At 40.0% G+C, this 27794-nt stretch overlaps 1 protein-coding gene across 22 annotated transcripts in view; it reads left to right on the plus strand.

Annotated features, from left to right (window-relative positions):
• Nucleotides 1-27794, plus strand: part of LOC119844474 (ABI family member 3 binding protein) — a 411236-nt gene that overhangs the window by 122529 nt on the left and 260913 nt on the right. For all 22 annotated transcript variants that reach the window (XM_043511028.1, XM_043511059.1, XM_043511093.1 and 19 more), the window contains one exon: nucleotides 25281-25460. In XM_043511028.1, coding sequence (XP_043366963.1) covers nucleotides 25281-25460 — 180 coding nt within the window. The remainder of the gene's footprint in view (nucleotides 1-25280; nucleotides 25461-27794) is intronic.

The raw sequence follows: 27794 nt of genomic DNA on the forward strand, positions 1-27794 counted from the left end.
GGATAAGGAGGTTTTAGTACCGTTATACAAGGCACTGGTGAGACCTCACCTAGAATACTGTGTGCAGTTCTGGTCTCCCGTGTTTAAAAAGGATGAATTCAAACTGGAGCAGGTACAGAGAAGGGCTACTAGGATGATCCGAGGAATGGAAAACTTGTCTTATGAAAGGAGACTTAAGGAGCTTGGCTTGTTTAGCCTAACTAAAAGAAGGTTGAGGGGAGATATGATTGCTCTCTATAAAGATATCAGAGGGACAAATACAGGAGAGGGAGAGGAATTATTTAAGCTCAGCACCAATGTGGACACAAGAACAAATGGGTATAAACTGGCCACCAGGAAGTTTAGACTTGAAATCAGACGAAGGTTTCTAACCATCAGAGGAGTGAAGTTTTGGAATAGCCTTCCAAGGGAAGCAGTGGGGGCAAAAGATCTATCTGGTTTTAAGATTCTACTTGATAAGTTTATGGAGGAGATGGTATGATGGGATAATGTGATTTTGGTAAGTAATTGATCTTTAAATATTCAGGGTAAATAGGCCTAATCCCCTGAGATGGGATATTAGATGGATGGGATCTGAGTTACCCAGGAAAGAATTTTCTGTTGTATCTGGCTGGTGAATCTTGCCCATATGCTCAGGGTTTAGCTGATTGCTATATTTGGGGTCGGGAAGGAATTTTCCTCCAGGGCAGATTGGAGAGGCCCTGGAGGTTTTTCGCCTTCCTCTGTAGCATGGGGCATGGGTGACTTGAGGGAGGCTTCTCTGCTCCTTGAAGTCTTTAAACCATGATTTGAGGACTTCAATAGCTCATACATAGGTGAGGTTTTTCGTAGGAGTGGGTGGGTGAGATTCTGTGGCCTGCGCTGTGCAGGAGGTCGGACTAGATGATCAGAATGGTCCCTTCTGACCTTAGTATCTATGAGAGACCAGCTCTACTGGGTAAGATGCAACCCAGGCTGGGTGGGATCGCATTGCCATTCTCTGGTAGGAAAGGAGACAGAAATGTTTGGAAAAAGACTGACTCTGGGGCAAGCGGGGCCCCCTCCCCTGTGTCTGTGTGGGTAGTGGAGTCAGAAGGGCAGTGCACCAGTTGCCAGATTACTTCCGACTCAGTTCCTATAGCCCACACCAGCAGCCACAGCTATGACTGTGGAGCTCAGCCACCACCTGCCCCTCCTCTTCCACTTCCCCACGAGTCATGGATGACCCTGCCAATGCCGGAGAGTGTGGCAAGTAGCTCTTCTACCGCTGTCACCTCTATAACAGCCCCTGCTTTGTCCCAGGGGATCCCTACTCATATTATGGTTGAGTCCTCCAGGAGAAACGCACGCTTATCTGGCCCATGTGGAACCCAAGCACTCGAGAACCATTGAGCTTCTGGGGAGCCCATCCTCTACCCTCAAGCCAGTACTTTCCTTTAGAGACCCAGAAAGGGACCATGGAAAGCTTTCTATTCCTCCAGTGCTCCTTGGGGAAATGTAGTAGAAGGTGTGAGAATCTTCTGCCACATATAAAAGACTGGGAAAGTATCAGACTGTTGTCACCAGCACCCACTGCAGATTGCCAGACCCCAATTAGCTCGCTGTCATTTCCCAGCTGCCACAGCAACCCTTACTCGATTCCCACAGAGTTATAGAGCATGACAGTAGAACCTCATTCTGCTTGCAGCACTGCCCATTTTGAGCCCTTGCCTGAGGTATCGTCATATTTACGAGCCGTTAAGGTAGAATTCCCAGTGGCTACGAAACTCCAGTCAGGTGAGTTCTTGAAGTTGAGTTTTCTCAGCTGAGATGGACTGTTGTGCTTTTAATTCAGACAGACAGTCATCACAACTGTCATAACACTAATACCCCCAAATAAATGCAAGAAATATTCTTCATGCTATTAAAATCTAGTTCTCAGGAGTACTGACAGTCTCAGGGTAGAGAACTCGTGTCTCCTGGCCGAGATCCGCTTGGCAGTCCTATGGCCATCAATATATAAGATCACCACATTCTACATATTGGTCACCCAAACTTCAGTCAGTACAACTGTTTGACCAAAGTCTTCTCAATGCTTAGTGCCCAAGGAAAGATGGAGGAGATGAAATATACCTTGTTGTGGATGTTCATATTTAAAGGTTTCAGAGTAGCAGCCGTGCTCGTCTGTGTTCACAAAAAAGAAAAGGAGGACTTGTGGCACCTTAGAGACTAACAAATTTATTTGAGCATAAGCTTTCGTGAGCTACAGCTCACTTCACATTTATCTGAAAATTTCCTTTCTTCAAGTAATAGAGTGCACAAATCTGGCCGTTCATGGAAACAAATGGATGATCAGAATAGAGGTGGAAATTGACAATCAGGGATTTTGGTTTATTTAATTTGGGGAAATTTCCTGTGCTCTACAGTAGGGGAAAATGTTGTGCTTTTTCCTCAAAATGTATTTAACAGAATCTATGACTTAGGAGAGTTAAAACTGAATTAATCTGGCTGTGAACGTTGTCTCATCTGGAGGGAATTTCAGGGGGCAGTGCATTTCCCTGCTGCCAGTGACTGACAGATCTGATTCTACCTCTCAGCTGCTAGTGGCTAAAGTGCACATTGAAATAGATCTGTGGACCTTATTACTCAAAGAAAGGAAATTTTGGGTAAGCATGGATAAATGTTCCTACTCTGGAAAAGGAATTAAGTGAAATACCTTAAGATGATTTGGTAAGATATGTCTCATCTAATGCTTGCAAGTCGGAGACAAGTTGTCATCAGAATTCTGTCCAAAAAGCTTTCCACCAGTTGATGATTCCCATCTGTCCTTTTCACCAAAACCACAGATGTAGCTTTTTGCCAACAAATAATCCTTCCTGCTTGTTTTTGATTTTGCTTATTGTGCTATGTTAACAAATGAGTGGTTGTGGAATGGAAGCTAGGTCTAATGGTCAGAGCACAAAATTGGAATCCAGAAATTCCTGGGTTGGAATCCTGGTTCTCTTCATCTCTCTGCCTCAGTTTCTCTGCCTATAAAATATGCATGTTAGTTACAATGCTCCTTCAGATAAATCCAGTAAGGCTAAATAGGGCAGTATTTAAAAAGAGACTTGTAAATGAAAGTGGTAGGAGGAGGGAAAACTTGGCTTCAGAAATGGCTTTGGTGACCCCAAGAGTGGGCGAAAGAGATGACTGTATACTCGCAACAAATTCTGTTTCATAAGGACTTCATACAGATTTATATCAGGTGGAATTACTGCAAACTGAATGCACAGCCCTTTACTCCCTCATTGCTTTTAAGGAGCCGAGAGGAACAGGAAGCTGCAGTTTAATAGGACAGCTTTCAGCTGTGTATAGGCCATTGCGGAGGAATCTGGAGAGGAAGGAATGAAAAGCAGATAGCCATAAAATGTTGGGTAAGAGTAAGTGCATTTAATGTTTTAATGAAATGTGTAATGAAGGCGTGCATACCAAAAAAACAGATGGCAGATTCACCTCTCTTACACTGCATGCTCATTGAAATCAATGAGCTTACTTCAGAATTACACCAGTGTAATTAAGGAGAATCTCATCCACTGGAAGAAAGCTGCCCCAAGAATCCTGGGAAAGTAGAGAAAATGAACTGATGTAGGTGGGAAAAAGTGACCAAGGTTGAGTTTAGTTACAAACTTAAATTGAAGATTGCATGCAAGCTTTACAGGTGGTGCTGGTAGCCTAAGGTTGCCTGTTTTCAGTTGCTCATAACTTTATCAAACTTTAACTATTCACGCTGAACTTTTCCAATCTCGGTGACTGCCTCAGGTTGAATTTTTGTATAATTTCAGCAAAAACAGTTCAGTCATTTCAAGAATGAGATTAGGGAAAATACATTATGCCCACATTAAAAAAAATTCTTACACCTGGTTCGTTGGGAAACTCTAGTGCCTCCATGCTTTTGGAGTGAAGACTTGAATCTGGGAGTGGTGTGCTCTGGTTTCAGGCATATTCCTTTCTGCCATACTTGAAAAATCCCTTCAAATTTGGCCAAGTTTACAAGCATCTAAAAGTTGCAGTTGGTATGTCCTCTGGAGAGGCATATTAGACTTTGGTAGCTAAATTCTACAAGATTCTTTCTGTAATGAGCATGATCCACCCACCTCACAGCTCCTCCCTATCAAGAAGACAGTGCTTGCATCCTGGTCTTTGTGGCTGAGCAGGATTTTCCTTACAATTGCTCCTCCTGGCTACTGAACTGACGTCAGGGAGACTGTCTCTCCTCTGTTCTCAATGAAAGATGTGGTCTGACATGAATGCAAAGGTTTGAGGATTGGTGTGGGAAAACGCAGAGATAAGCATAGAATGATAGGTGCAAAGGGGGAAATAGGAGCAGATGGGGGACAGGAGTGGGGTTGGACATAGGATTTCAAAGAAACAGAAAGAGGGAACAGGAGACAGGCTGTGGGTAGAGGCAGGGAAGGGAAGATTAGCTTATAACCACTAGAACACACTTTCCTTCAGAATCTCAATGATCCCATTATTTCTTAGTTTCAACAGTGAACAAATATCTTTTGAAATACATTGGCAAAATGTCTCTTCCTCTGTAGTTGCTAGTTCACATAGAGATAACAGTGAGCTGTTGCTACCAGTTATTCAGTTAGCTCAAGTGATAGATTTCTCTACTGTGGACCAAAAGGTACCAATCATCCCAATGACCTATGTGCGGAGGCCATTTTGGCTCCACATAAAGAACTGCAGGCTCAACCACTCAAAAGTTTGGAGATGCCAGAATTAAGGTTGCTTCTACTCATGCAGCCTTAATTCTGGCATTTTCCAAACTTCGAATGCCTGACTTTACAACCTTAATGTACTTTTTTTTAATGTAAGAATTGTATATAGCTGTTAGAACCGCAACACTATTATTCACTTTTCAAGAAAACCTATGCGAAACGTTGTTCTATTGTGTGCTTGGATTTGATGCTTCATACCAGGAGCTAAAATTCTCTGAAACACTGTGTTAATAGAAAGAGCATCTCTAGCCACCTAAAATAGGGTTTATCTGAGATTTTATTTTTTAAATCTAAATGAATAGCAAACTGATTTATTATAAACTACTTTGGAGGCTGTACATGCCTGCCACTCTGTCAATTTTCCTATTTTGAATCTTAGGGTACATCTGCACTGCAGTGGGGGTCATGCTTCCCAGCCTGTGTAGACACACTCCACTTGAGCTAGCACACTAAAACTAGCAACATGGATGTTGTGGCACCAGTGATGGCCAAGGGGGGTCAGGTGGGCTTGGATTTGAGCTGCAAGCCACAGACGTCAGCACAGGCTGTCAATATGTACCCAGGGGCACAGGCAGGCTTGTACCACCTGAGCAGCTGCATCTTCACTGCTATTGTTAGCCATGCTCTCTAAATTAAAGCTAGCATGTGTATGCCTACCCGAGCTGCAGTTACACTGCAGTGTAAATGTGTCTTTAGAGAGAGAGAGGCAATAGAACCCCTGCAGATGGTTGACGGCCGTGGGACAGGAAATTGTGGCAAGGAGGAGGTTATTACAGGTGTGAGAAAACTGCAGTGGTGTATTGTGTTTGTCCAGATACACAGAGCAACCATACTGGCAAACAGAAGCTAAGTTTAGTGATTTGTAAAGGTTGTAAAATTGTGGAAATTAGAAGGGAAACGCTTAGGCAGTCCTTTTCACCTTCCTGTTGTGTACAGCGCTACAGAGAACACACTTCAGAAGTCCACAAGGCTCCAACAGACACCTAAAAGCAGTATGTACCACAACTTCATTAAACTTGCACTTTACCACAAAACCTTAAGTGACCTAATAAGCTTTTATATCAATTATATCAACAGATTGTCACATCACACTGTCATGCATTCCACGCTTTTGGGAAGTTTTACTGCCTTAACTCTGCTGAGGACACTGTTAAGGTATTGCATTGGTTAAGGGAGAGGTAAAATGGGGCTCAGCAAGTGTCACCTACTTGTCCCTCACAAGAATTCCCCAGACCCCAAGCTGTGCAAGGGGAGACCCCACTCTCTGGAGGCACTAGAATCCATGTGACGTTTCCTCTGCCCCCAGCCACATGGAAAGTAAGTGCCTGGTGGCAGCCAGCCAGAGATTGAAGCTGGCACAACAGTTTCAGAAAACAGTTCAAGCATACTAACACACACTTCTGTTCTCTGCAGTTGTCACACGGAACATGCTGTCCTGTGTGCAGACTGGCTGTTTGCTCTAATTCCTCCTTCCCCTCCTTCGCTGTCTCTAACCCTTCCTGCTCCTCCCTTCTTTTCTTTCCATCTAGCTAATCCCCTCCTAATGTAACCCCACTGAAAGGATTTTTTAAAAAAAAGAAAAGAAAAAGAAAAAAATATGGGACTAACATGACATTTGCAGCTATCAGTGTTGTTCATTCTGCTTGTATTTATATCCCTCTCTTTGTTTTGTCTATTTACATTGTAAACTCTGTGTCAGGAACGGTCTCTGATTATATGTTTGTACAGTACCTAACACAATGGGACCCTCTTATTGGTGGTCTCCAGAGTACTACAATAATAAACATAATAATTAAGTTTGTTTTGAGTCGGTGGAAAGACAGTTTTCAAGATGCAGATTATGGTAAACCTATTAAATGAATTACTGGGTGTCATGGAAAATTAACCACTCGTTTTAGGAATCGGAATCGCCTGAGGCTTTTTATTTTATGCTAGCATATATGCAAGGAGAGACAGCATAGCCCCACACAGAGTGGCAAGCTGCTCTGTTTTCCATACACTTCAACAAACTTATATAGGGTTTTCAGTAGCATTCTCAAACAATACACTTCCACATGGGTACTTTTCCACAGACCCTTCCAATAATGCCTTATAAGGATAAAATCATGCGTATTGCAGCAATAAGCAATTTTCCAGTTTAAGCAAGCTTTGAGGTTGATTCATAAGCCAAGTGCGCTTAACAGTAGGCCATAGGTTGTACATTGTAATGTTGCCGTTTAGGGGCATTAAAAAGCAGAACTGGCCGGATAGTCGGGGACTTTCAGAAACCCTCTTGCTGCCATATTGTCTGTCAGCTGCCCAGTAAGATGACCTTTACTCATCCTTCTTTAGCACATACAGTTATTCTGACAATTCTCATGCTTTCTAAGCACATAGAATTAACCTGCAATAGGGGGATCACAAAACAAAAGGCCATATTAGATTATTTTTTCTTCCACGCTGGGTTTGGAAAAAGCAACTGAAGTGAGGGTTATAAACAAGTGCAATAGTTAGAAAAACATCGTTTCAGAAAATTGTGAGCAGATTTCTCTTCCTTCTGCTTTTATTTTCCCACCACCCTCTGTCTCCTGTCTCTTTTTTTTATTGCAAATATAGTAATTAAAGACAAGGCTGATTATTTAATCCACCTTTCAGATGAAGCCTAAAACAGATAATGTGAGCATTGTAAAATCCCACAGCTGTTTTTGTAAAAGTAAAGGTGTTAACCTCAAAGTCCTGGCTGAATTTCAGTCTTGGCAATCCCAATCGCCCTACTCTACCTCTGTCCACTCTGTTGTAGTCTTCATATTGTGAACTATTGTGCAGTGCAGCTGTTAACATTTAAACAGTTGAGAGAGTTGCAGAGTTTAGGATCCTATGTGAGATCAGATTAATATTTATCATCTTTCTAATCACTGGTGTTTTAATGATTGTACATTTTAGTTAAATATTTTGTCACAAGATTTGACAACTGATGAAGATTAGCTATGGAATGTTATATTGGTGTTATGGTTTTAAGTTTTAAAATAGGCCAAAATCTGCCCTCAGATACACTTAAGTGATCCCATTAACTTTATTCTGTTTGCGTGTTGATGGCAGAATTGACCGTGCTGGCATTGTGCAGTTGTCAATTAGAACAGAATGAAGAGCCCATTGACCGTATACTCTGAGTCTTTTTTCTTTTTAAAGAGCCAATTCAGTGTTGCACCTAAGCGTTGACTTCATTTCATTAGTGTAGATGAAGTTTTCAGAATAATGTCATTTTAAATTACTTAATCTTGAAAACTGCCATAGTTAGAAACAAGAGATTTATCCTTGTGTTTAAAAAAAAAAAAAAGTGGCTACATGCAATATGTTTTTAAACCTGCATATATGAGATGTAGTATAATATGTACTGAACTTCACCATAGCTTATAAAAGTTAATTCAAATTTGTAAAATGACCTCTGATGTATACCAAATATGAAAACAAGCCAAAAGAGTGTAAACCAGGCTGTTGGCATCCATAATTAGTCCACTATTTGTCTTTTAGTCAGCAGCTCTGATCCTCTAATTATGATCAATAAGTTTGCAGCAGCTGCAGATTTCTATTTAAATCCAGAGTCAGAATATCTCAACTGGAGAATTATGTTCAAAGTATTAAGAGTTAATGTGTGTTAAGTACATACAATTTTTTTCATTTAAGAAAACCACAGTGTCATCGGTCTGTTGTGGGGTGTTCATGTTCTTTAGGGGATTAGGCACAACTTTAATAGTTCCTTAGTGTTTTAAAATGCAAGGCTTCTACTTTGTGTTGAGAAATTCCAGGGCAAAGACTTCTTGTCGATACTGTTTTACCCTAATTGGATGAAAAAAGTGTATCCGATTTTTTTAGTCTTCAAAGTATATCGACATCAATGAAGATGCACCTCCTTACACCAGGTCTGAATTTTGTGCACTAAATCCCAAAGGGTGAAAGAAATATTTCAGTTTAGGAGTTTTTCCTCTTCCTGCTCGTTTCAACATCTAAATATACACTGAGAGTAATCTTAAATTATTCTGCTTGATCTGTAGGTATAGTTTATGACCAAATTTTTAAACTTGAATTCCATCTTTGTAGTGGCGAAGCACAGGATTGGGACTCTCAAGACCTCTGCCATTGGCCTGCTGGGTGACCTTGGTCAATTATTTCAGCTCACTCTGTTTCCCCATCTGTAAAATTGGGATAATGATACTTAACTCCCTTGTAAGATGTTCTGAGGTCTTCTGTTGAAAACCCACTGGAAGTATTTATTTAAAAAAGGAAAAAAATGAGGAGCTGACATGATGTTTGCAGCCATTGTATAAGCTATACATGAAACAGGTGGTGGTGGTGGTTGTTATTAGATTGACCTGAGACACCTGAGTTTAGACATTTAAGCCTATATTTGTAAGTAAAAGATTAACAAGGATTGAAATACACAATCAGTTAGGGTATGTAAAAATGATCTGTGAGTAACTGGTTAACTTTAACCCTTTTAGTACCCAAAAGATCATTGGTTAGCTGTTTGATTCCTAAATGTATTAAATGAAAAGGACTTCTTGGTAGGTTAGCATTAGGTTTCATTTCGTTTAGCTTTCAGCATCAGTGCTGTAAAGACTGTATAGAATAATACAGATGAGACTCGAGGACAGTAATGAAGGGATAGAAAGTAGAGAAATCTCCTTAGCTATGATATGAACTTTATCTTTCTCCATGGGGTCCCACCCGAAGCCAAGCATCCTTATTCAGCTGTAGTTCTGGGATTGCTAAAGAAAGAGCAGCTGTCCTTCTTTTACCAACAGGTCCTGTATATATTAATAAGCCCATCATGGCCTATTTTTGGAAATGGAAAAGGTTTAAAAAAAGCAACCCATAATTATTGCTCAGTAAAATAGTTTCCATGTTCCTTCAGTATTGTTAGGTGGCGACTAACTTTTTTCCAGTGAGAGATCAGCTACTTGATGTCAAGGGAGGTGGAAAGATATCAAAATAGTGTGTCTGTTTAAAACTGAAGACAGTCAGATCCACTTAATTGAGACCTGCTTAATGTCCATGGAACTGCTATAACTTAGTAGCAGTGCCTTGAATTGACTGCTATGGGTACCCACATGGCCCCACAGTATGCCAACATTCTTTATGACTGACTTAGAACAATGCTTCCTCAGCTCTTGTCCCCTAACGCTCCTACTCTACTTGCATTACATTGATGACATCTTCATCATCTGGACCCATGGAAAAGAAGCTCTTGAGGAATTCCATCATGATTTCCACAATTTCCATCCTACCATCAACCTCAGCCTGGACCAGTCCACACAAGAGATCCACTTCCTGGACGCTACGGCGCTAATAAGCGATGGTCACATAAACACCACCTATATCGGAAACCAGTTGACCGATATGCCTACCTACATGCCTCCAGCTTTCATCCAGACCACACCACACGATCCATTGTCTACAGCCAAGCTCTAAGATACAACCGCATTTGTTCCAACCCCTCAGACAGAGACAAACACCTACAAGATCTCTATCAAGCATTCTTACAACTACAATACCCACCTGCTGAAGTGAAGAAAAAATTGACAGAGCCAGAAGAGTACCCAGAAGTCACCTACTACAGGACAGGCCCAACAAAGAAAATAACAGAACGCCACTAGCCATCACCTTCAGCCCCCAACTAAAACCTCTCCAACGCATCATCAAGGATCTACAACCTATCCTGAAAGACAACCCATCACTCTCACAGATCTTGGGAGACAGGCCAGTCCTTCCTTACAGACAGCCCCCCAACCTGAAGCAAATACTCACCAGCAACCACTCAACACACAACAGAACCACTAACCCAGGAACCTATCCTTGCAACAAAGCCCGTTGCCAACTGTGTCCACATATCTATTCAGGGGATACCATTATAGGGCCTAATCACATCAGCAGCACTATCAGAGGCTCGTTCACCTGCACATCTACCAATATGATATATGCCATCATGTGCCAGCAATGCCCCTCTGCCATGTACATTGGCCAAACCGGACAGTCTCTATGCAAAAGAATAAATGGACACAAATCAGATGTCAAGAATTATAACTTTCAGAAACCAGTTGGAGAACAGTTCAATCTCTCTGGTCACTCAATAACAGACCTATAAGTGGCAATTCTTCAACAAAAAAAACTTCAAAAACAGACTCCAAGGAGAGACTGCTGAATTGGAATTAATTTGCAAACTGGATACAATTAACTTAGGCTTGAATAGAGACTGGGAGTGGATGGGTCATTACACAAAGTAAAACTATTTCCCCATGTTTAGCCCGCCCGCCCGCCCCTCCCCCTCCCTCCGCTGTTCCTCAGACCTTATCAACTGCTGGAAATGGCCCACCTTGATCATTACTACAAAAGGTCCCTCCCCCCGCTCTCCTGCTGGTAATAGCTCACCTTACCTGATCACTCTTGTTACAGTGTGTATAGTAACACCCATTGTTTCATGTTCTCTGTGTATATAAATCTCCCCACTGTATTTTCCACTGAATGCATCCGATGAAGTGAGCTGTAGCTCACGAAAGCTTATGCTCTAATAAATTTGTTAGTCTAAGTGCCACAAGTACTCCTGTTCTTTTTGCGGATACAGACTAACACGGCTGCTACTCGAAAACCTGTATTAACTGTGTCAGCCTCACAGTTTTTTTTTTTTTTTTTTTTTGGCTGACTTGTGAGAGTATTTGATGTAAAGTATAAACCAATCTTCTGGAATACTGTTTGTTTTTTTTCAAGCCCCTTCTACTTCTGTTATGCTTATCTGTAACACATAACATCCAAAACTGCAGCATAGCATTCCAAAAATGAGAGCTTTGTAATGGAGAACCCTTTCACTTGTGTGCAGTCCCTCAGGAGAAAGAAGTTTGAGATTCCTAATTGGTGTAAAACTTTCCAATTTCAAAAGAAAAAATAGTAATTTTAAGAGATGTTGATTAAGCCAGAATGTAAGCATACATTTATTTAATTGTATTTGTGTGAAAAGTAATCTGAAAGCTTTTTTTTTTCCCCCCCCTTGCTTCTTTAGCTGTTTGGTGTTATGCAGTGAAGTCAGTACAATATTAACAATGCTAATTTCACTTGTCAAACTGTGTTAGAATGTCCACCCTGATAGCTCCATCTTGTTACATGTTACACCAGAATCAGCTAAGCGTTATTCTATTGGTATTTTCAGAGCATAGGTGGTTGTTTTGATGGCAAGAATCTATTTCAGACAACATAACCAATTGTAATTCAATCATAAGAAAGCTAGTCTGAAATGTTGAATTAGGAGAAGAGATTTTATTCTAGGCTTTTATATCAGATTCAAAATTCCCTTAGCTTCCTCTCAGCAGTGTCATTTCAGAAAATTTCTGGGGAAGGGGGGCAAGTTGTGTTAGCATATAGAACATTATATGTGATGTCTTTGGGCACAGGGAGGGAGTGGAAAACACACAGACCTATGAAAAGTGGGGGAGAGATGAGAAGCTGACCTCTTGACTCATAGCAAATGATGCCAATGGTTGTTAGCCCTTGAAATTATCTTATTAAAACCTAATTAGTTGAATTTTTTATCAAAGTTACTCTCTCTTTTTATGAGAGGAACCTTCTACTTAGACTTGACTGTGTTCTATCCCTCAGTTTGCTTTTATACAAAATAATCCAAGGTGACAACGTGTGTGCCAGCCTACAGCAGACTAAGTACTGTACCTGGAGGAATGGTGACTTCTCACGCTCCTCCTCACCCTGTGAGAAACCAACTTTGTTGTCTTTTGTTCAAATTTGAAGGTGAGGGGAGAGGTCTGATTTATTTCCCTGGGAAATAAACCCTATCCTTCTATATCTTTTTAAAAACTGAATTCACAGACTTTTCTTGTATATGAGAAAGTTCAAATTGGCTTGAAAACCTAATGTAAGGGGTCTGTGAATAATTGGTCACTTGTGCAATGTTTCTATCAACAATTGAAATACCAGACCTTATTTTTTCCCATGTGTCATGTACCACTGATAATGCATGAGAGAAATAAGTTTCACTTAAAATATTATGTAATGCGTTGACACAAGACAAAGCAAGCAGCAAAGAAAGGCCAATGCAAAAACCTGCATTTTTCTACTGATGGAAAGAGCTTCAAATATCATGGGCAAATAAAAGCTCTGTAGACAAGAAATCTGATGTTAGTCATACTGTTCGTGTGCTTGGCTCATGAGGCACAGTGGCAGCTAGGCAACGCTCCATGATTGTCCTGGAGTCTCCAGGAATTAAAGATTAATCTTTAATTCAAGATTGTCATGTGATGAAACCTCCAGGAATACATTCAACCAGAACTGGTGACCCTAGGCTAACAAATGTTCTAGATAGTTGTAGGAAGTGAACTCAATGGGAGTTTTGTCTGAATATAGACTGCATGATGAGGTTGGATGGCAAGTGGTGTGTATGGAAAAGGTGACCCTTTCCTCTGCGACTCAAGTGAGCCTTTGGAGGTGGAAAGCCAGGACTTCTACAAAGATTCCATTCAGAGAGTAGTAAGGAAAATGTATTAGTGTTAAGGGGACTGTAGACGTTAGGCATCCCCACCTGGGTAAAGTAAATATATAAAGGACTGTGAAGGAAAGAAAATTGCCTTTTTATAGAAGAGATCAAAATATTTTGAAACCTTTCAAAGCCAAAGTGAAAGTTCATTTTTGCTCCTGGCACAGCTAGCAGCACTTTAGAACCAAATGATTGAGCAGGATTAGACTAGATCTTTTTGCAAGATATACCTGTGTAAACATGAATTGAATAATTAGCGTGCTGCATGATGACAGCTCACATTTGCTTGGGAATGTTAGACTTACACATTGACTTTTTCCTTCATTAATTTCATTTTCAAGACACTGGTGCCTCAGGGGACTTTATTGTGAATGAGGAAAGCAAGTACAGTGCCTCCAGTTCATCAGCTTTAGCATGTTTATCATGATGTTTTTAAAAAAACGGTATGTTTTCGTTGTGGTAGTGCAGGATATGTTCTTTCTGGCACCTAATTTCATCTCTCAAAGCATTTAATTTGCTGACTGATAAACCAATTGTGTGTATTTTGTGTCTGGGTGTGTTGGCAAGTCTTTTATATAAAGAAACATGTATAACTGTATTAATGTTAAGTGAGACAATTACAGCTCCCTTTTAATGTGGCTTGTTTATCTTTCTGCATAGAAACAAACCTATTTTTAAGTATTTGTCATTTTAAACTGTGGTTCTTTAATCCAACCAACCAACATTCCTTCCTGTTTAGGAGACAGCTTGGGTTGGGTACAGGAGACAGCACAGCTAAATAAAAATAATGCACTTTGTTAGGTGATATTATTGAAATCCTGGGTGATGGGACATATGGCATGAGATTTGGAAAATGCACGCACTGGTGCAAACTATTGAATATAAGTGAGACCATGCACAAAAATAGACTCTCCTGATGTGTGTGGGGGTTTTTTAATGGCATGTTCCATTTTGTTCAGCGTTCTGGGAGGCAGTGCCACCTAAAACCTATGCAATTGTGTAAAATAAGCAAAACTTCAGTCCTAAGGCTAGAAGAATTCTGGTGACGTGGCCGACTTTATTGTAATAAAGCACAGCTGTCTTCACCTTCAGTTTTGTAGTTCAAGGTTTTTTATTCTCTGGGTGGAAAAAAGAAAAACAGGTGTGTAGTTGTCCCTAAATGTCTACTGTCACAGTGCCGAGAGAGGGACACAGCTGAGAATGCCAACTCAGGACAGACTGATGAGAAACAGGGGCAGATACACCCCAAACTGTTGGTTATTCTATAATTAGAGTTTACCAAGCCAGTAACAAAAGAGAGAGCTCCTGTATCCATACACTGGTTAATAACAAGCTAAAACACAGTCCCCTTAGTCATTCCAGCCCCTGGCTCACCATCCAGACAACTGGACTTCTAATACAGTTCTTCTAATCCTGAAGGATCAGACGCACACCCAGGTCCAATTATGCTTTCATCAAATATCACACTGCATCCAACTCCTTCAGTAACTAAACTTTATTAATATAGAAAAAAGAAAAGTTATTAAATGGTTAAAATGAATCCTGTACATTACAATTTGATTTCAGAGTCTGTAGATCAGGATCATAGCAGTGAAGGTGATTCTGCTAGCTTGCAAAAAGTCTCTCTGGATCACCCAAACAGACTAGAGGTCATCAGTCCCTTGTTCAGAGCTTCCTTGTTAGAAATCACAGTCCAGAGAAGAGAAGCAGGGATGAAGACAAAGCAATGATGTCACAGCTTGCAATTTATAGCTCAGCTCATGTGCATGGAAAGATACTGGTCAATATGAAGTCTAGGGTCACATGAGCATGGAAAGCTACTGGTAAAAGATGGAGTCTAAGGCCTTGTCTACACTACTGCTTAAGTAGACGTAAGTTACATTGCTCAGAGGTGTGAAAAAACCACTGCCCTGAGCAACTTAATTTGCATCGACTTAAAGCAGTATGTACACTGCCTTATATTGGCAGGAGATGCTGTCCCATTAACATAGCTTCCACTTCTCATTGATTTAGGTGGAATAGTTACATAGGCAGAGTTCTTGCCCATCAACGTAATGTGTCTTCACCAGATGTGCAAAATTGGTGCCGATTAAAAGTGGTAGTGAAGACAAGCCCTCAGATCACATGTCCTTGTATGCTTTGTAGTATCAGGCACGCGGGTGGGGGTAGTCATTGGCTCCACACTGTCCGCAGTGTCCTCTGGAAGGGCTCACTGAACATTTGATTCTTCTCGATGGCCCATCACCATCGGCAGTCCCGGAGCACCCACGACTGTTTGGCAGCCCCAGCTGTTTGGCAGCACCCCCAATCAGCTGTTTGGCAGCTGGGGGAGAGGCTTCGGGGAGGTTGAAGAGCAGCAAGGGGGGTGGAGTTGGGGTAGGAAGAGGCGGAGTGACGGCAGGGCCTTGGGAGAGGAGGCAAAGTGAGGGCGGGGCCTTGGGGAGGGGGCAGGGTGGGAAGATATGGGGCCTCAGAACGGGGTGGAGTAGAGTCAGGGCCTTGGGGCAGAGCAGGGGTTGGAGTACCTCCAGGGAAAAGAAAAACTCAATGCCTATGCCCATCACCACATGGGTGGCCATCAACCAGTGATGGCTAGTCTGAATGTAATTTTGGTGGAAGTTATCAAGGAATAGAACATAGCAAAGTTTTATAACTTCAAATACAAAGATGATATACTTAGCAGAGTATAATTTTCCAAACAAAATCTTACATGACATACTTTGTATAAGATTTGTGGCATTTGTATAATAGTGGTAGCAGCAATGATATAAATGGCCATCTTCCTTTTCATATAGCATAACATCTACACAATTTTGCAACCACCATACTAGAAAAAGAGGAAAAGCTAGTCAGTACAGAGCTGCTCGGGATTTTTTGAACTAACCATTTTTTGGTCCAAAAATGCTGATTTATTGAAACTGAAACTTTCCACAGAAGTCCGTTTCAGCTAAACTTTTATCGGGAAGTTTCTCAGATCAAAGATGGAAATACAGGTCAAAATGAAAGTGAGAGAAAGAGACACACTCCAGAATATCAACTAGCTCAGTAGTTGGGGCACTTAACTGGGATGTGGGAGACCCAGGTTCAAGTCTGTGCTCTAAATTGGGCAGGTAGGAGCTTGAACCTAGGCTGCCCACATCCTAGGTGAATGCTTTAACCATACTATTGGCTATTATGGGGTAGGTTGGTATCTTTCTTGTTCTCCTTCTCTTTCGCCTCCTCCTCCAAATTTAGAAAGGTCTTGTTTTCTGATGCAGAACAAAAACAAATTTTGAAACCTCAACGTTTTTTGCAAAACAGAATTTTTGTTTTCCACACATCCCTAGTCAGTAACATTCTTGCAACCGTAATGGTTTCTCTGATTCTTCAGTGAAGCAAGGGACCAGAGAAAACTTATAAAGGTTAGCTTGCAAAGTTACATATATTCTTAAAAATAAGATTTATAAGTTTGAGTTTGCAGATGATTCCTGGTGTCTGGCACAGAATCCTGAAGTTTGCTGCTGTCAGTGCCAAGGTAAAGTTACCAATGAATGAATGGTCTCCTTCCCTCAAGTGAATGCTGCAAGGTGTGGTGGATTATGTTGAGGCAGTTTTGGTCAACAGAGTAAACATATCAAATTGGATCTGAGTAGACACAAGCAAGATAGTTAATTCAAATTCCATTAACCCCACCACCCAAATTCATTCTTTTCCATTTGCTAGAACCAAACTAAATCAAACCTTTTTTGGAAGGTTCAGAATTGTTACTTTTTTTCAGTATTTTTCCTTTCATCAGTGTTTGTTTGTTTCCAGATCCTTGGGAAAGCTAAAAAGCTGAAATACTATAAGAAACCATTCTTGCTGTGTTTCTAGCCAGATCAGAAGCAGAAAGCATTCAAAATTTCATGGAGTCTCTAAGTATCAGGAGGTTTCCTTCTCAAATTCTAGAGATTAAGATCAATATCTTAACTTTTGAACTCTTGCCTGAGATGAACCCAAATTCCAAATGGTTTGACATTCATCCACTACTGGGTCTAGTATAAAGAAGTTTGAAATCTCATAAGTGGCAGCAGCAACAAGTGTGTCTGTAGTGTCTGGATAGGCTCAAACAAGAGCAGGCAACATCACAGGAGAGTTAATAGTTTATATTCATTTGCATTCACCTCTAATTTGACTTCTGTGGATTTATTTAATTGTTTCAGCCTACTGTGATCACCCTTAAACGTTTTCTAAGTGCCTAAGATAATTTCTTGGATACCTACACTCTGCAGATGTAATTTTTTAATTATCAACTCCGACAAGTAGAGTAAAATATAGGAAATATTAAGATAATCTTTATATATTTATCTAACACAAAATTGGCAAGCTTTTAAGAGTGATAAATATTCATTCAGTTACCAGAGATCATTATTTTCCTGGGCTAATGCTTGGAAAAATTCACTGGTCCCAAAAGTGTTTGTTTGTACTTAGTTTTCCGTAACAAAAGATCTCAAGATATCATTTCTCAAGTTCATTCCATTGGGATCTTCCCCCCTTCCCCCCCCCCCCAGTAACTTAGTTCAATTCTGATATATTATTCAGTGAGTCTTAAATGTCTGCTTAGAGTTTAATGCTTCATTGCATCAAAAACTGAAATTTATAGATATTCCAAGAGGGTGAAATTCACCTTCATGCAGAAGGCCTGCACCCCACTTAAATCCACTTAGGACTGCAAGCTAGATCTTTAAATGGGACTCAAGTGGTGGATAGGCATTAGACAGGCCTTTTGCATTAGGAGAATTTCACACAGATGTATAAACTAAGCATTGGTTTGTATCTCATGTACTACTTGAGAACTTTATAACCATATTAGATTGAAGTAGAGATTGGGGAGAAAAGCAAGATACTAAACTGAATATGATTTAAAGTCCACAAGCTGCTAGGACCAGAGACAAATGTGAATTCCAGCTTTCTAATGTAATGGGGTATGTGTGTGTTTGTAGACCTATGGTTCTCAATACTGTGTATAGTAGAAGTCGTGAAAAGTCAACATGTGCCAACCATTGCTACACATAGAGTTACCACAGGTATTTCCTAGTCTAAGTATGGAGAAAAACTGTGGTAATCTCAGATACCAGTGAGTAGTAATTACTGGCAAATGCTGACTTTTTAATGCCAAGCTCTGTATTTACTGTATTTGAGGTAAAACTGTCAAAGCCAGTGAATCTAAAAGGGTTTGGTTTGGTTTGTCCCTAGTCCAGGACTAAATATAGCAAGTACCACAAAATGTGGCTTTATAGTATATAATGGCATTTTGAAAGATGTCACCTCATATTTTGTATAATTTATTTAAATCTTCATCTTCACACAGTTCAGCACTTTGCTTTTAGACACACACACACACACACACACACACACACACACAAAAGAAAAAGCTAGGCAAGTATGTTGAAAGGTATCTGTATCGGTGTAATGAAATAGATGTGTGACCAGAAGAAGACAGATTTTAGTACTTTCAATTTCTGTCCCAATCAGATTAGTGTGCTGTGTTGAAATGGAAAATTGGGCCTCTCTTATTCTAACAGCTGAATATCAACTAGTAGAGAGAGCTTTAAGAATGGGAGAAGGCAAGGGTAAAGAAGGAACAAGGAGTCTGCTTCAGGATCTTCTCTGCCTTCAAGGAACTACCTACTCCATGGATTAACAAGAGGGAGGAATCCCATGTGTCTCTGCCCTCCTAGAATCCCTAGAATCCCTGCCCTCCTAGAACTTGCTACAGGTCACCTCAAAGTTTGTGGCATCTGTGTGTCCAAGTGCACATTACATGTTTGATTGTAATAGTAATTTTCAAAGTTTAAAGATGTGTGCATCATTTAGAAACACTTACAGATAAGCATTTGAAGAGTTTTATATTCCTTGCTTGCTCTTGGCTCCTGCTGCCTGTTCCTGACTGCTTATTTCTGTCAACTAGCCAAAAAAAATGGTGCTTCCAGGTGGCATCGTCAGACTCTTTTGGGCTGTACAGGCTTTCCACTAAGCTGTTCCTTTAACATACAGTTGTTTTTATTGGACTGTCCTTTCAAAGGTCCTAACCTTGTGGATGGGGAATTCTCTCCCCAAAATGTTTTCAAATATCACATGTGGAGAAATTTTCTTTTATGATAGAGTTTTAGTTAAGATATTCTTTTCACTGTATGTCAAGTTGTTTTTAGCCACTGATAATCTTCCACTGCAGTGAATATTTGAATTTTTTTGGCAAGTGAGAACAGAAGGATTATATTTCACAGGTAGATATGGGTCTGAGAACCTTTCCTTTAATGATTATCTCAATGTAAAAGACATAGCATTTGTGTCTGTCGACGGAGGGTCAGATTTTTACTAATACATGCCAAAGGCTAATGCAAGTGAGGAAAAGGCAAGAGTACGCCACCAAAAGCTAAGGTTTCACTGGGATTCTAGACTAAATTTGCCAGTAGCTGGAGAGGTGCGGAACCCAAAAATGCTGCCTTTTACTCAGCAACTGGCATGGCCATTTTGTTCCTCAATATACTATGCTGGTCCCACATATGCAGCCAGGTCAAAGGCTCCCTGCTAGGTCTTACTGGAAAGCAGCAGGGGACACTTGGAGAACCACTCCAACACTGCCAGCTGGGCAACATTTACCTTAGGTGATTCTTCTGTGGCTGTCCGTTGCTCACTTTGCCTCTCTCCCTCTATTAGAAGCAGTTTCTGTGTGGTAATTATTCAGTGTCTCTGCTCAGTTCACTGATTTCCAGTCTATTGGTATTCTTGTGTGGGTTGAAAACACTGTAGTTTGTTCTCTGGCTTATATAATGTAAACTCAAATTCACTATGAGAAATGCCAGTGTACTATTTACAAGAATGTGTTATTAAATATAGGTTTCAGAGTAGCAGCCGTGTTAGTCTGTATTCGCAAAAAGAAAAGGAGTACTTGTGGCACCTTAGAGACTAACAAATTTATTAGAGCATAAGCTTTCGTGAGCTACAGCTCACTTCCAGTGAAGTAAGCTGTAGCTGATGAAAACTTATGCTCTAATAAATTTGTTAGTCTCTAAGGTGCCACAAGTACTCTTCTTCTTTTTATTAAATATAATTAATATTTCATTATATGAACTAGCTTCACTTATGGTTTATTTATTATAATGTATATGAAGAAAAGTGAAGATGATGGCATTAAGTGGAAGTTAAGCCATGTTGAGACAAATTATTCAGTGTTCATGAAGAAAAGCTGACCTTTTGTTGTGGCAGAAGTGAAATGGGAGTATAACAATAAGCTGACTCTTTGATCGTTATTCTTCTCATAACTAACATCTGGTAAAATGTTAATAGGTTTTCCTGACTCTAGATGCGGTGGAAATGCTACAGTTGGAATAAGTGCATGTGATAAAATAATCTCACAGTAATGCTGTGTTCTTTCTTTGGAAGTAGTTGCTGATAAATAGGGAGGTGACTCAGAAAAATCAGTTAGTTATGGAGCATGAACCTCAAACTTCCACTTGCCCAGCTTTCAGCCTCAGTTCGTATTCAGAATACTTCAGGGTCCCACACATGTAAACTTCAGTTGATATCCTCTTCAAGCCCCTTTACCATATAAGCTGAAATTTCCTTAGCTTCTGATAGAATTCCTACCATTCATGTAGAGACATGAAATAAACATCACTTTGAAACTGGATTTCAGTCCCTACATGTGATGGTACAAATATTTCCTGGTTAATTAGGTAGTTATCTCTGCTAGGCACCAGGCAAAGGAAGGCTGGTGCAAATGAATACTCCTACCTGGTTTGGGATCATCTTTATTCTCTGAGTTTGAAGTGTACTCTTGAGTATTCAGTTGTATGTAGCACTATTCAAATGTACTCATTTCTGTACATTTTAAACAGAAAAAAAAAAACCCAGGGTGTTTGAGTGCTGTGATCTTTTTGCTCTATTCAGCAGGATCACATATTGGTTACCTAGTGGTTAATACAAATTAAATACCAGAAAAAAAATCTGATTTGGATAGAAAAAAAGACTGCAAGATGAAATTAAGGTACTTTGCTAATAAGCAATAAATAAATAAATAAATACTTAATCTGTGCGTTGTTCGTTTTACTCTTCTCACTTGATGGTGTGTGGTACTAAGAGAGGCTGTGTATTGGAAGCAGAAAGATTGCAGTAATTGAGTAAAGTATATTTTGGTTCTGATTTAAAACTGAAGAAAGCCCAATTGATTGTGCTCGTCTATTTTAAGGCTTTCTTCCCGCCACAGTGAGATCAAGGGATTGATTTCATTGTAATTGTTACATGATAGGGGAATTTTCTAGGAGAGTAAAACGCACACCTGTCATGTGGTAATAGCATGCAGGCTTCTGTGACTCATGCTATTCATTCAGCACTGTTTAATAGGCTATGTGAATGTTTATATGAGTGCTAGCCATATAGGGTGATATTACGAAGAATGGGAAAGTTGGCTCTGACTATGTTTGTACTTGAATGACAAATAATTCTAACAGTATGAGACCGATTTGGTGTGGATGGACCTAATTACTCAGTCCAGGGGTTGACCCTAGAAAACCTCTGTTCCAATAGTAATGACATTATCAGTTAATGCAGTAGATCATGATATGTAGCAAAGCACTAAGTCTAAAGCAAAAGCAGAATTATTCTTGTCCATTCCCCCTAGAGGGCCCTGCTATGCCAGTACTTTTATCTGAGAACGTTTGTGATGCTCCCATCTCCGCCATCCCAATAAGAAAACCATGGATTTATTAAGGGAAACTGGTCAGGCTTCTAGGTTTACCAGTTGGTATCCACCCCTGGTCCTCAATTCTGTAGAGTTTCTTCTTCATAAATTTGACTAAAACGCTTATGTTTTCTTGATTTTATTTTATTTTAGTTTATCACCAGGGCTAAGGAATTACTAAGAATAAAATACTCTCTCAAATCAGAATCAAATTAAGCAAATTAATCTCAATATTGCCTTGAACTTCAATTATCAGATGAATACCAAAATATAATCAATCCTTATATAAATTCTAAAGACGAGTCTAAGAAATTGTCTATTTGGGTATAAATCCCAACCACAAAATTTCACCAAAATCAAGTGAATTTATCATTTGTGTCTGCTTAAGAAGCTTAATACTGAAATCAGGTTATCTAATGTCTGAACTATAACATCAGAGCCAATGATAAAGATTCCCTCTTAGACTTCAATTCCGGTATGAAGGTTAATTCTTTACCCCTCACCAAACTCACACAGAGATGTTATCACACAGACTTTAATAGAAAACTCTTCATAAGAATAATTTTAAGAATTCTTATTTACCAAAAATTACAGATGACAGTCTGAGTCTCAAGATACAGAACACACTTTATTAAATGTCTTTTATGAAACCATAATTACAGTTGTTTAAACCTGGGGACCGTCTCTTTCTAGCATTTTGCACATGGGGTCTTTCGGTGCTCAAACATACATGCAAGTACACAGCCACAGTTTCACAACTTAAATAAATACATAGAAAAGGCCTGGACATCTCCAAGCTACTAAAAAATAAGACCGAAAAGAAAAAAAAAGGGTGTGTATGTGAAAAGTATGATGCTTAGGATGATCAGCTCTTGTAGTCGTCTTGACTTTTGCAGATTAGGAGGTGGAAATTCAGGCAAAGATCCAGACTGGGATGTTCTACTGCAGCCTCACACTTCCTTTAATGGAGCTTTGGGGTGCAGGAGAGACTGGAAAATGGAGAGGCTTGATTGTTGCTGCTATGATCTGCTTTCCTTAAGATAATCAGTCTTGGAGATTCTGGTCTGGAATGTCTCTCTTCCACTGCCACATCCCAAGAATACTGGATATTCCAGGACTTCCAGGGATGGCATGGGCCTCCCCTTGCCAGCATGACATGGTGTGTGCAGGGTCACACTGCATGGGGGAAGCCATATTGAAGAGTGCATCCCTCCACAAGCATGACTTTGGATACAGTGTATGTGATGCTGGCAGGAGTGGGCTGGTGTGCTCTTCAAAATAGCATCCCTTGTCTGATAGTGGACAAAACCATGACTGGTTTTGCTTCAGTACTGGAAGGGGGGCAAACCGTCTACCTTAGATGGCTTATTGACCCGAAAGGCCTTTGGGCGGTGTCTTCATTTTCTGTGTACTGCACCTTTACATTTCTAAGAAATCTGCCTGATTTCAGAGACTGCAATCATTTTGTTTTCAGAGAAGCTGCCACCTGTTCAGAGAAAATACACACAGTGCTCTCTCAAGGAGGTTTTGTTTGTGTCTGTGCTTTTTCCAGAATCTAAAATATGTCAGTCAGGCTGAAAGCACATGGTTGTCCTTTTAGTGGAAGGAGAAATACAGTGTTGCAAACTCTCACACTATTATTGCAAGTCTAGCAATATTTGTGTTTGGGGTTTTTTTTTCCTTGACTCTCTAGCCCCTGGAAGGAAGTGATTTCATGAGAATCTCTGCTTTTGTTTATTTTTAAGTAAGTTTTTTTTTTTTAACCCCCATGGTTGCAGATAATCTTTGAAAATGTTCCTTGAGTACAGCCCAAGGGCTCAGAAACCAAAAGGTAAATAAAAATCCAACATGTATTTTTAAGGCAGTCTCATAATTTTGGGAGAGGGGCCTACCCCATTTCTGAACATGGGGATTAGAATTAATGGAAATATAACAAGCGTAACTATGAAGTGTGAACTGGAATGGTACGTACTGAGAATTGAAACATTACCCCCGCTATCTCACACCATGATAGAAACGTACTGATTGTCTATAAAATTGAATACCCGTGGCACCTTAGAGACTAACAAATTTATTAGAGCATAAGCTTTCGTGAGCTACAGCTCACTTCATCGGATGCATTCCGATGCATTATCATCGAAATGCATCCGATGAAGTGAGCTGTAGCTCACGAAAGCTTATGCTCTAATAAATTTGTTAGTCTCTAAGGTGCCACGGGTACTCCTTTTCTTTTTGCGAATACAGACTAACACGGCTGCTACTCTGAAATCTATGAAATTGCTTGTTCTGTTATAAAGGTCATAATGTTATGGCGATAACATGATGATCTATGCTGCTATAAATTGTTGTATTGTATGGATATTCAAGATGTTTCTTGTTCTGTTCCCCAGGAAAGAATAAAAAAAAGTTTAAAAAAAATCTCCTGGTATTTTGGCCAATATAAGCACGTTAGTTCTGATGTGCAGGCCTGACTAGAAAATTACATTTTGTTTACATTAACATAAAACCACAAACAAACAAAAAACCCCAACAGCAATAGCTGACTGTAATTTCAACTGGATGTAGTTATTCTTTTCCCCAAACAGTTGTATTGTATTCCCATGCATTGTTAAAGAAATACAGTGAACTTAAAAATCACACTTATGTACTTCCGTTGGAAATTTTTCATCTATGGTTGTTACAGGTGATACCTAGAATTATTGAAAATAAAGGATTTTTTTTTAGTTTACTTTATGCATTTCACAGCAGTTGGCATGTAATGAGTTTTAGGGCATGTCTACGCTGAAGCAGGGAGCATGCCTTTCAGCCTGGGTAGACAGAATTGCGTTAGGTCTGGTTGAACTAGCGTGCCAAAAATAGCAGTGTGGTCATTGCAGCATGGGTGGCAGCAAAGGATAGCCACCCAAATACAGATGCTGAGGGTCTGGTGGGCTTATACTCTGGCAGCTAGCCCATGTCACCACAGTGCTATTTTTCACATAACTAGTTCAAGAAGCGTTAGCATATGTCTGTCTACCCAGGCTGGGAGGCACACTCCCAGGTGCTGTGTAGACAAAATCTCATTGTTGTTTGTTGCTGTTTGAAAGACTTGCATGAAGGAGAGAGAGCATTTCAAAGAAAAATGTGAGTGTAAAACTCTCACAAAAGTTGGCAGGGGGCTCAAAGGCAAGTGCAGTCCCTGAAATGACGTTTAGTTCGCTTTTTAAAATGAGCTAGATTTCAAGGAGACAGCTCCTTTAAACATCTGTTGTCTATCACTAGGGTGTTGAGCTCCCTTTATTCTGATATTCTCTTAGTGAATGAGAAGATAACTCCTCATCTCTTCTTTTTCTTTCTCCCCCAGTTAAAAGACAAAACCTGAAAGTCCAGATTAACACAACTGATGATACCATTTGCATGAAATACCTTCGGCTAAGTCCAGACACCAAACTCCAAGGCTTCATCCTGGGATATGGAGGCAGCTTCTTCTCTAACCAGTATATCCCTCTGCCTTCAGAAGGAAAATCCTATGTAACAGAAGTTGGTAAGGCATTATGGTTTTGAGTGCTACTTTTGGTCCATGGACAGGGGGTTGGAATTAAAAGAATGGGAATCTGTTTGCTTTTTTAGGGAGGGTGGGGTGAGTTGTGTGTGTGTGTGTGTTGTATGTTCAGGGATTTTTGAAAAGTTTTCAGATGGCAGAGGGATTGGGAGATCATTTAAGGAAAACAGGTACTGTATTTCTGGTTCTGGAAAATTTGATGTTGGTTGGCTATTTGGTTTACATGTGTGGTGTTTTTTTTTTTTTTTTAACTGCCGAAATTTATTTTCGGACATTGGCTGTATGCATGGATTAGATAGGGTGATTTTGGATACAATTGCAGTCACCAGAGACAGCTAAGGTACCAGGGAGTCAGGTGTCTGTCAGGCTTTAGGCCCCTGTTACCGGGTTCAGAGACTCACAATAGCAACTAAAGTGGGCCATATGAATTCTAACTCAGGAGTATAAAAGCTATTTCCTCTAAAGCTATCATCTGAGGAGGTACTGCTAAGAGAAACCCTAAGAACAGCTTGGGAGTGAACTGTAAAATTAAGGTTTATATTTGTAAATACAGCACTATCATAAGGCTTGATTACTTAAATTGTAAATAAAGTCCAAACCCCAAGAAGAGGGATGAGTTTGGACAATAAGCCATGTGTGTGAGAGAGATGTGGTAAGAATGGGAGTCTAGTCATTAAGAGTCCTCAAAAGTTAAATATACAACATTGTTTTTAGCAAATTTTGTTCATTCTTAACTAAAGATGAGACTGAACCATAAAATTTTGATGTGAAGACAAGTTTTAACAATGTTAGGGGGATTTGGCATTCTGATTTGGAGCCATCTGTTATTTGTCGTTAATCATGTGGTGTTCAGGGCTATGGTTGGATATCGCAATGTGGGAACTAAAGGTGGCTTGCAACATAAAGTTAGATGAAAATGTATACTGCCTTCTCCCAAAGTAATACTGTATCTTGACTACAACTGACTGATTTTTAACATGCACATAACTAAGTGGTATTAAGTTAGCTTGGTAATATGCTTTTCCAAATGATATTTTATAATTGGAATAATTCATAATATCAACACAAACAAAATCTTCGTTTTCCTGTAGGCCCCAAACCTCCAAAGGAGTAGACTGTTTGTTTGCATAGATGGCAGCTCTCCTATATATTTGGGAGCTGCCCAAAGACCTAAAAACCTTGTTCTCTGTTCCATGGCCTCAGAGCACTGCAATGGGGGTGATATTGTCATTGAAGTTAGGCAAATTTAAACAGGAAATAAAATGTCCATTTTTAACAGTGAGGGTAGTTAACCATTGCAACAGCTTAGCTAGGCATGTGGCAAATTCTCAGTTGCTTGGAGTATTTAAAGCAAGATTGGATGGCTTTCCGAAAGATTTGTTCTAGTTCATCTGCAAATTATTGGACTACAGCAGGAATTACTGGATGAAGTTCTATGGCCTGTGTTTATGCAGATCGGATTAGATCAAGTATGTCGAACCTGGTGCTGGCTGCTCTAATATCAGCGTTGTGGTGAGGCTTTGGGAGGCCTAGGAGAGCATGCTGACTAATGTTGCCTTGACTTGGGGAAAAAAATTAAAATATTTACTTATGGCCATTTGACCTTTCTGAATGATGATTAACCCTCTGGTTGAAAAATTTGGACACTACTGGACTAGGTGATCATAATAGTCCTTTCTGTCCTTGAAGTCTGCTCCGTCACTGTAGTATCAGAATACTTGATGGTAAATGTTTATGGGGGAAAAGGTATAACTGTACTGAAATTCTTAATGTGCCCCTGCTAATGTGGTTCTGGGTGCTTACAGTGATTTCATAATAAAACAGCAGAAGGAAGAAAAAAGAACAGAGGGCATTTCAGTGATAACAGTAACCCCTTGGGGTGGGATGTGCATGGCAGGGAGGGGAATGCTATAGATTTTTTTTCTTTTTTAAAGTAAGGAGATTGGGGGGCCAACGGGATTTTGAGGGTGTGAATTCCTTTCTCTCTGGGCCACTGCAGCAAAGACATGATTGTTGTATAGCTGGGAATCAAACTCCTGAGATCTTTCTAATTCCATCAGATTTGGAGTTTGAGTTCAGGAAAGTCACTTACACAGCTCCACCGAAGTCAGAGTTTAACAAGTCTGAATTAGACTCTTTGTATAATTTCTGCAAATGGATATAATGCCTTCTGTAATTAATTTTTCAGGAGTGCTGAGGCTTAATTGATGTTTGTAAAGTACTGACGTCCTTGGGTGAAAATAGCAATGCAGCATTCTGTAGTTCTCCTAAAAATTTTTCCATTGAATAGGAATGATGCTACCTGGTGCTGTGTAA

Source organism: Dermochelys coriacea, chromosome 1 (assembly GCF_009764565.3).
Source record: "Dermochelys coriacea isolate rDerCor1 chromosome 1, rDerCor1.pri.v4, whole genome shotgun sequence".
In the NCBI taxonomy this organism is placed as follows: Eukaryota; Metazoa; Chordata; order Testudines; family Dermochelyidae; genus Dermochelys; species Dermochelys coriacea.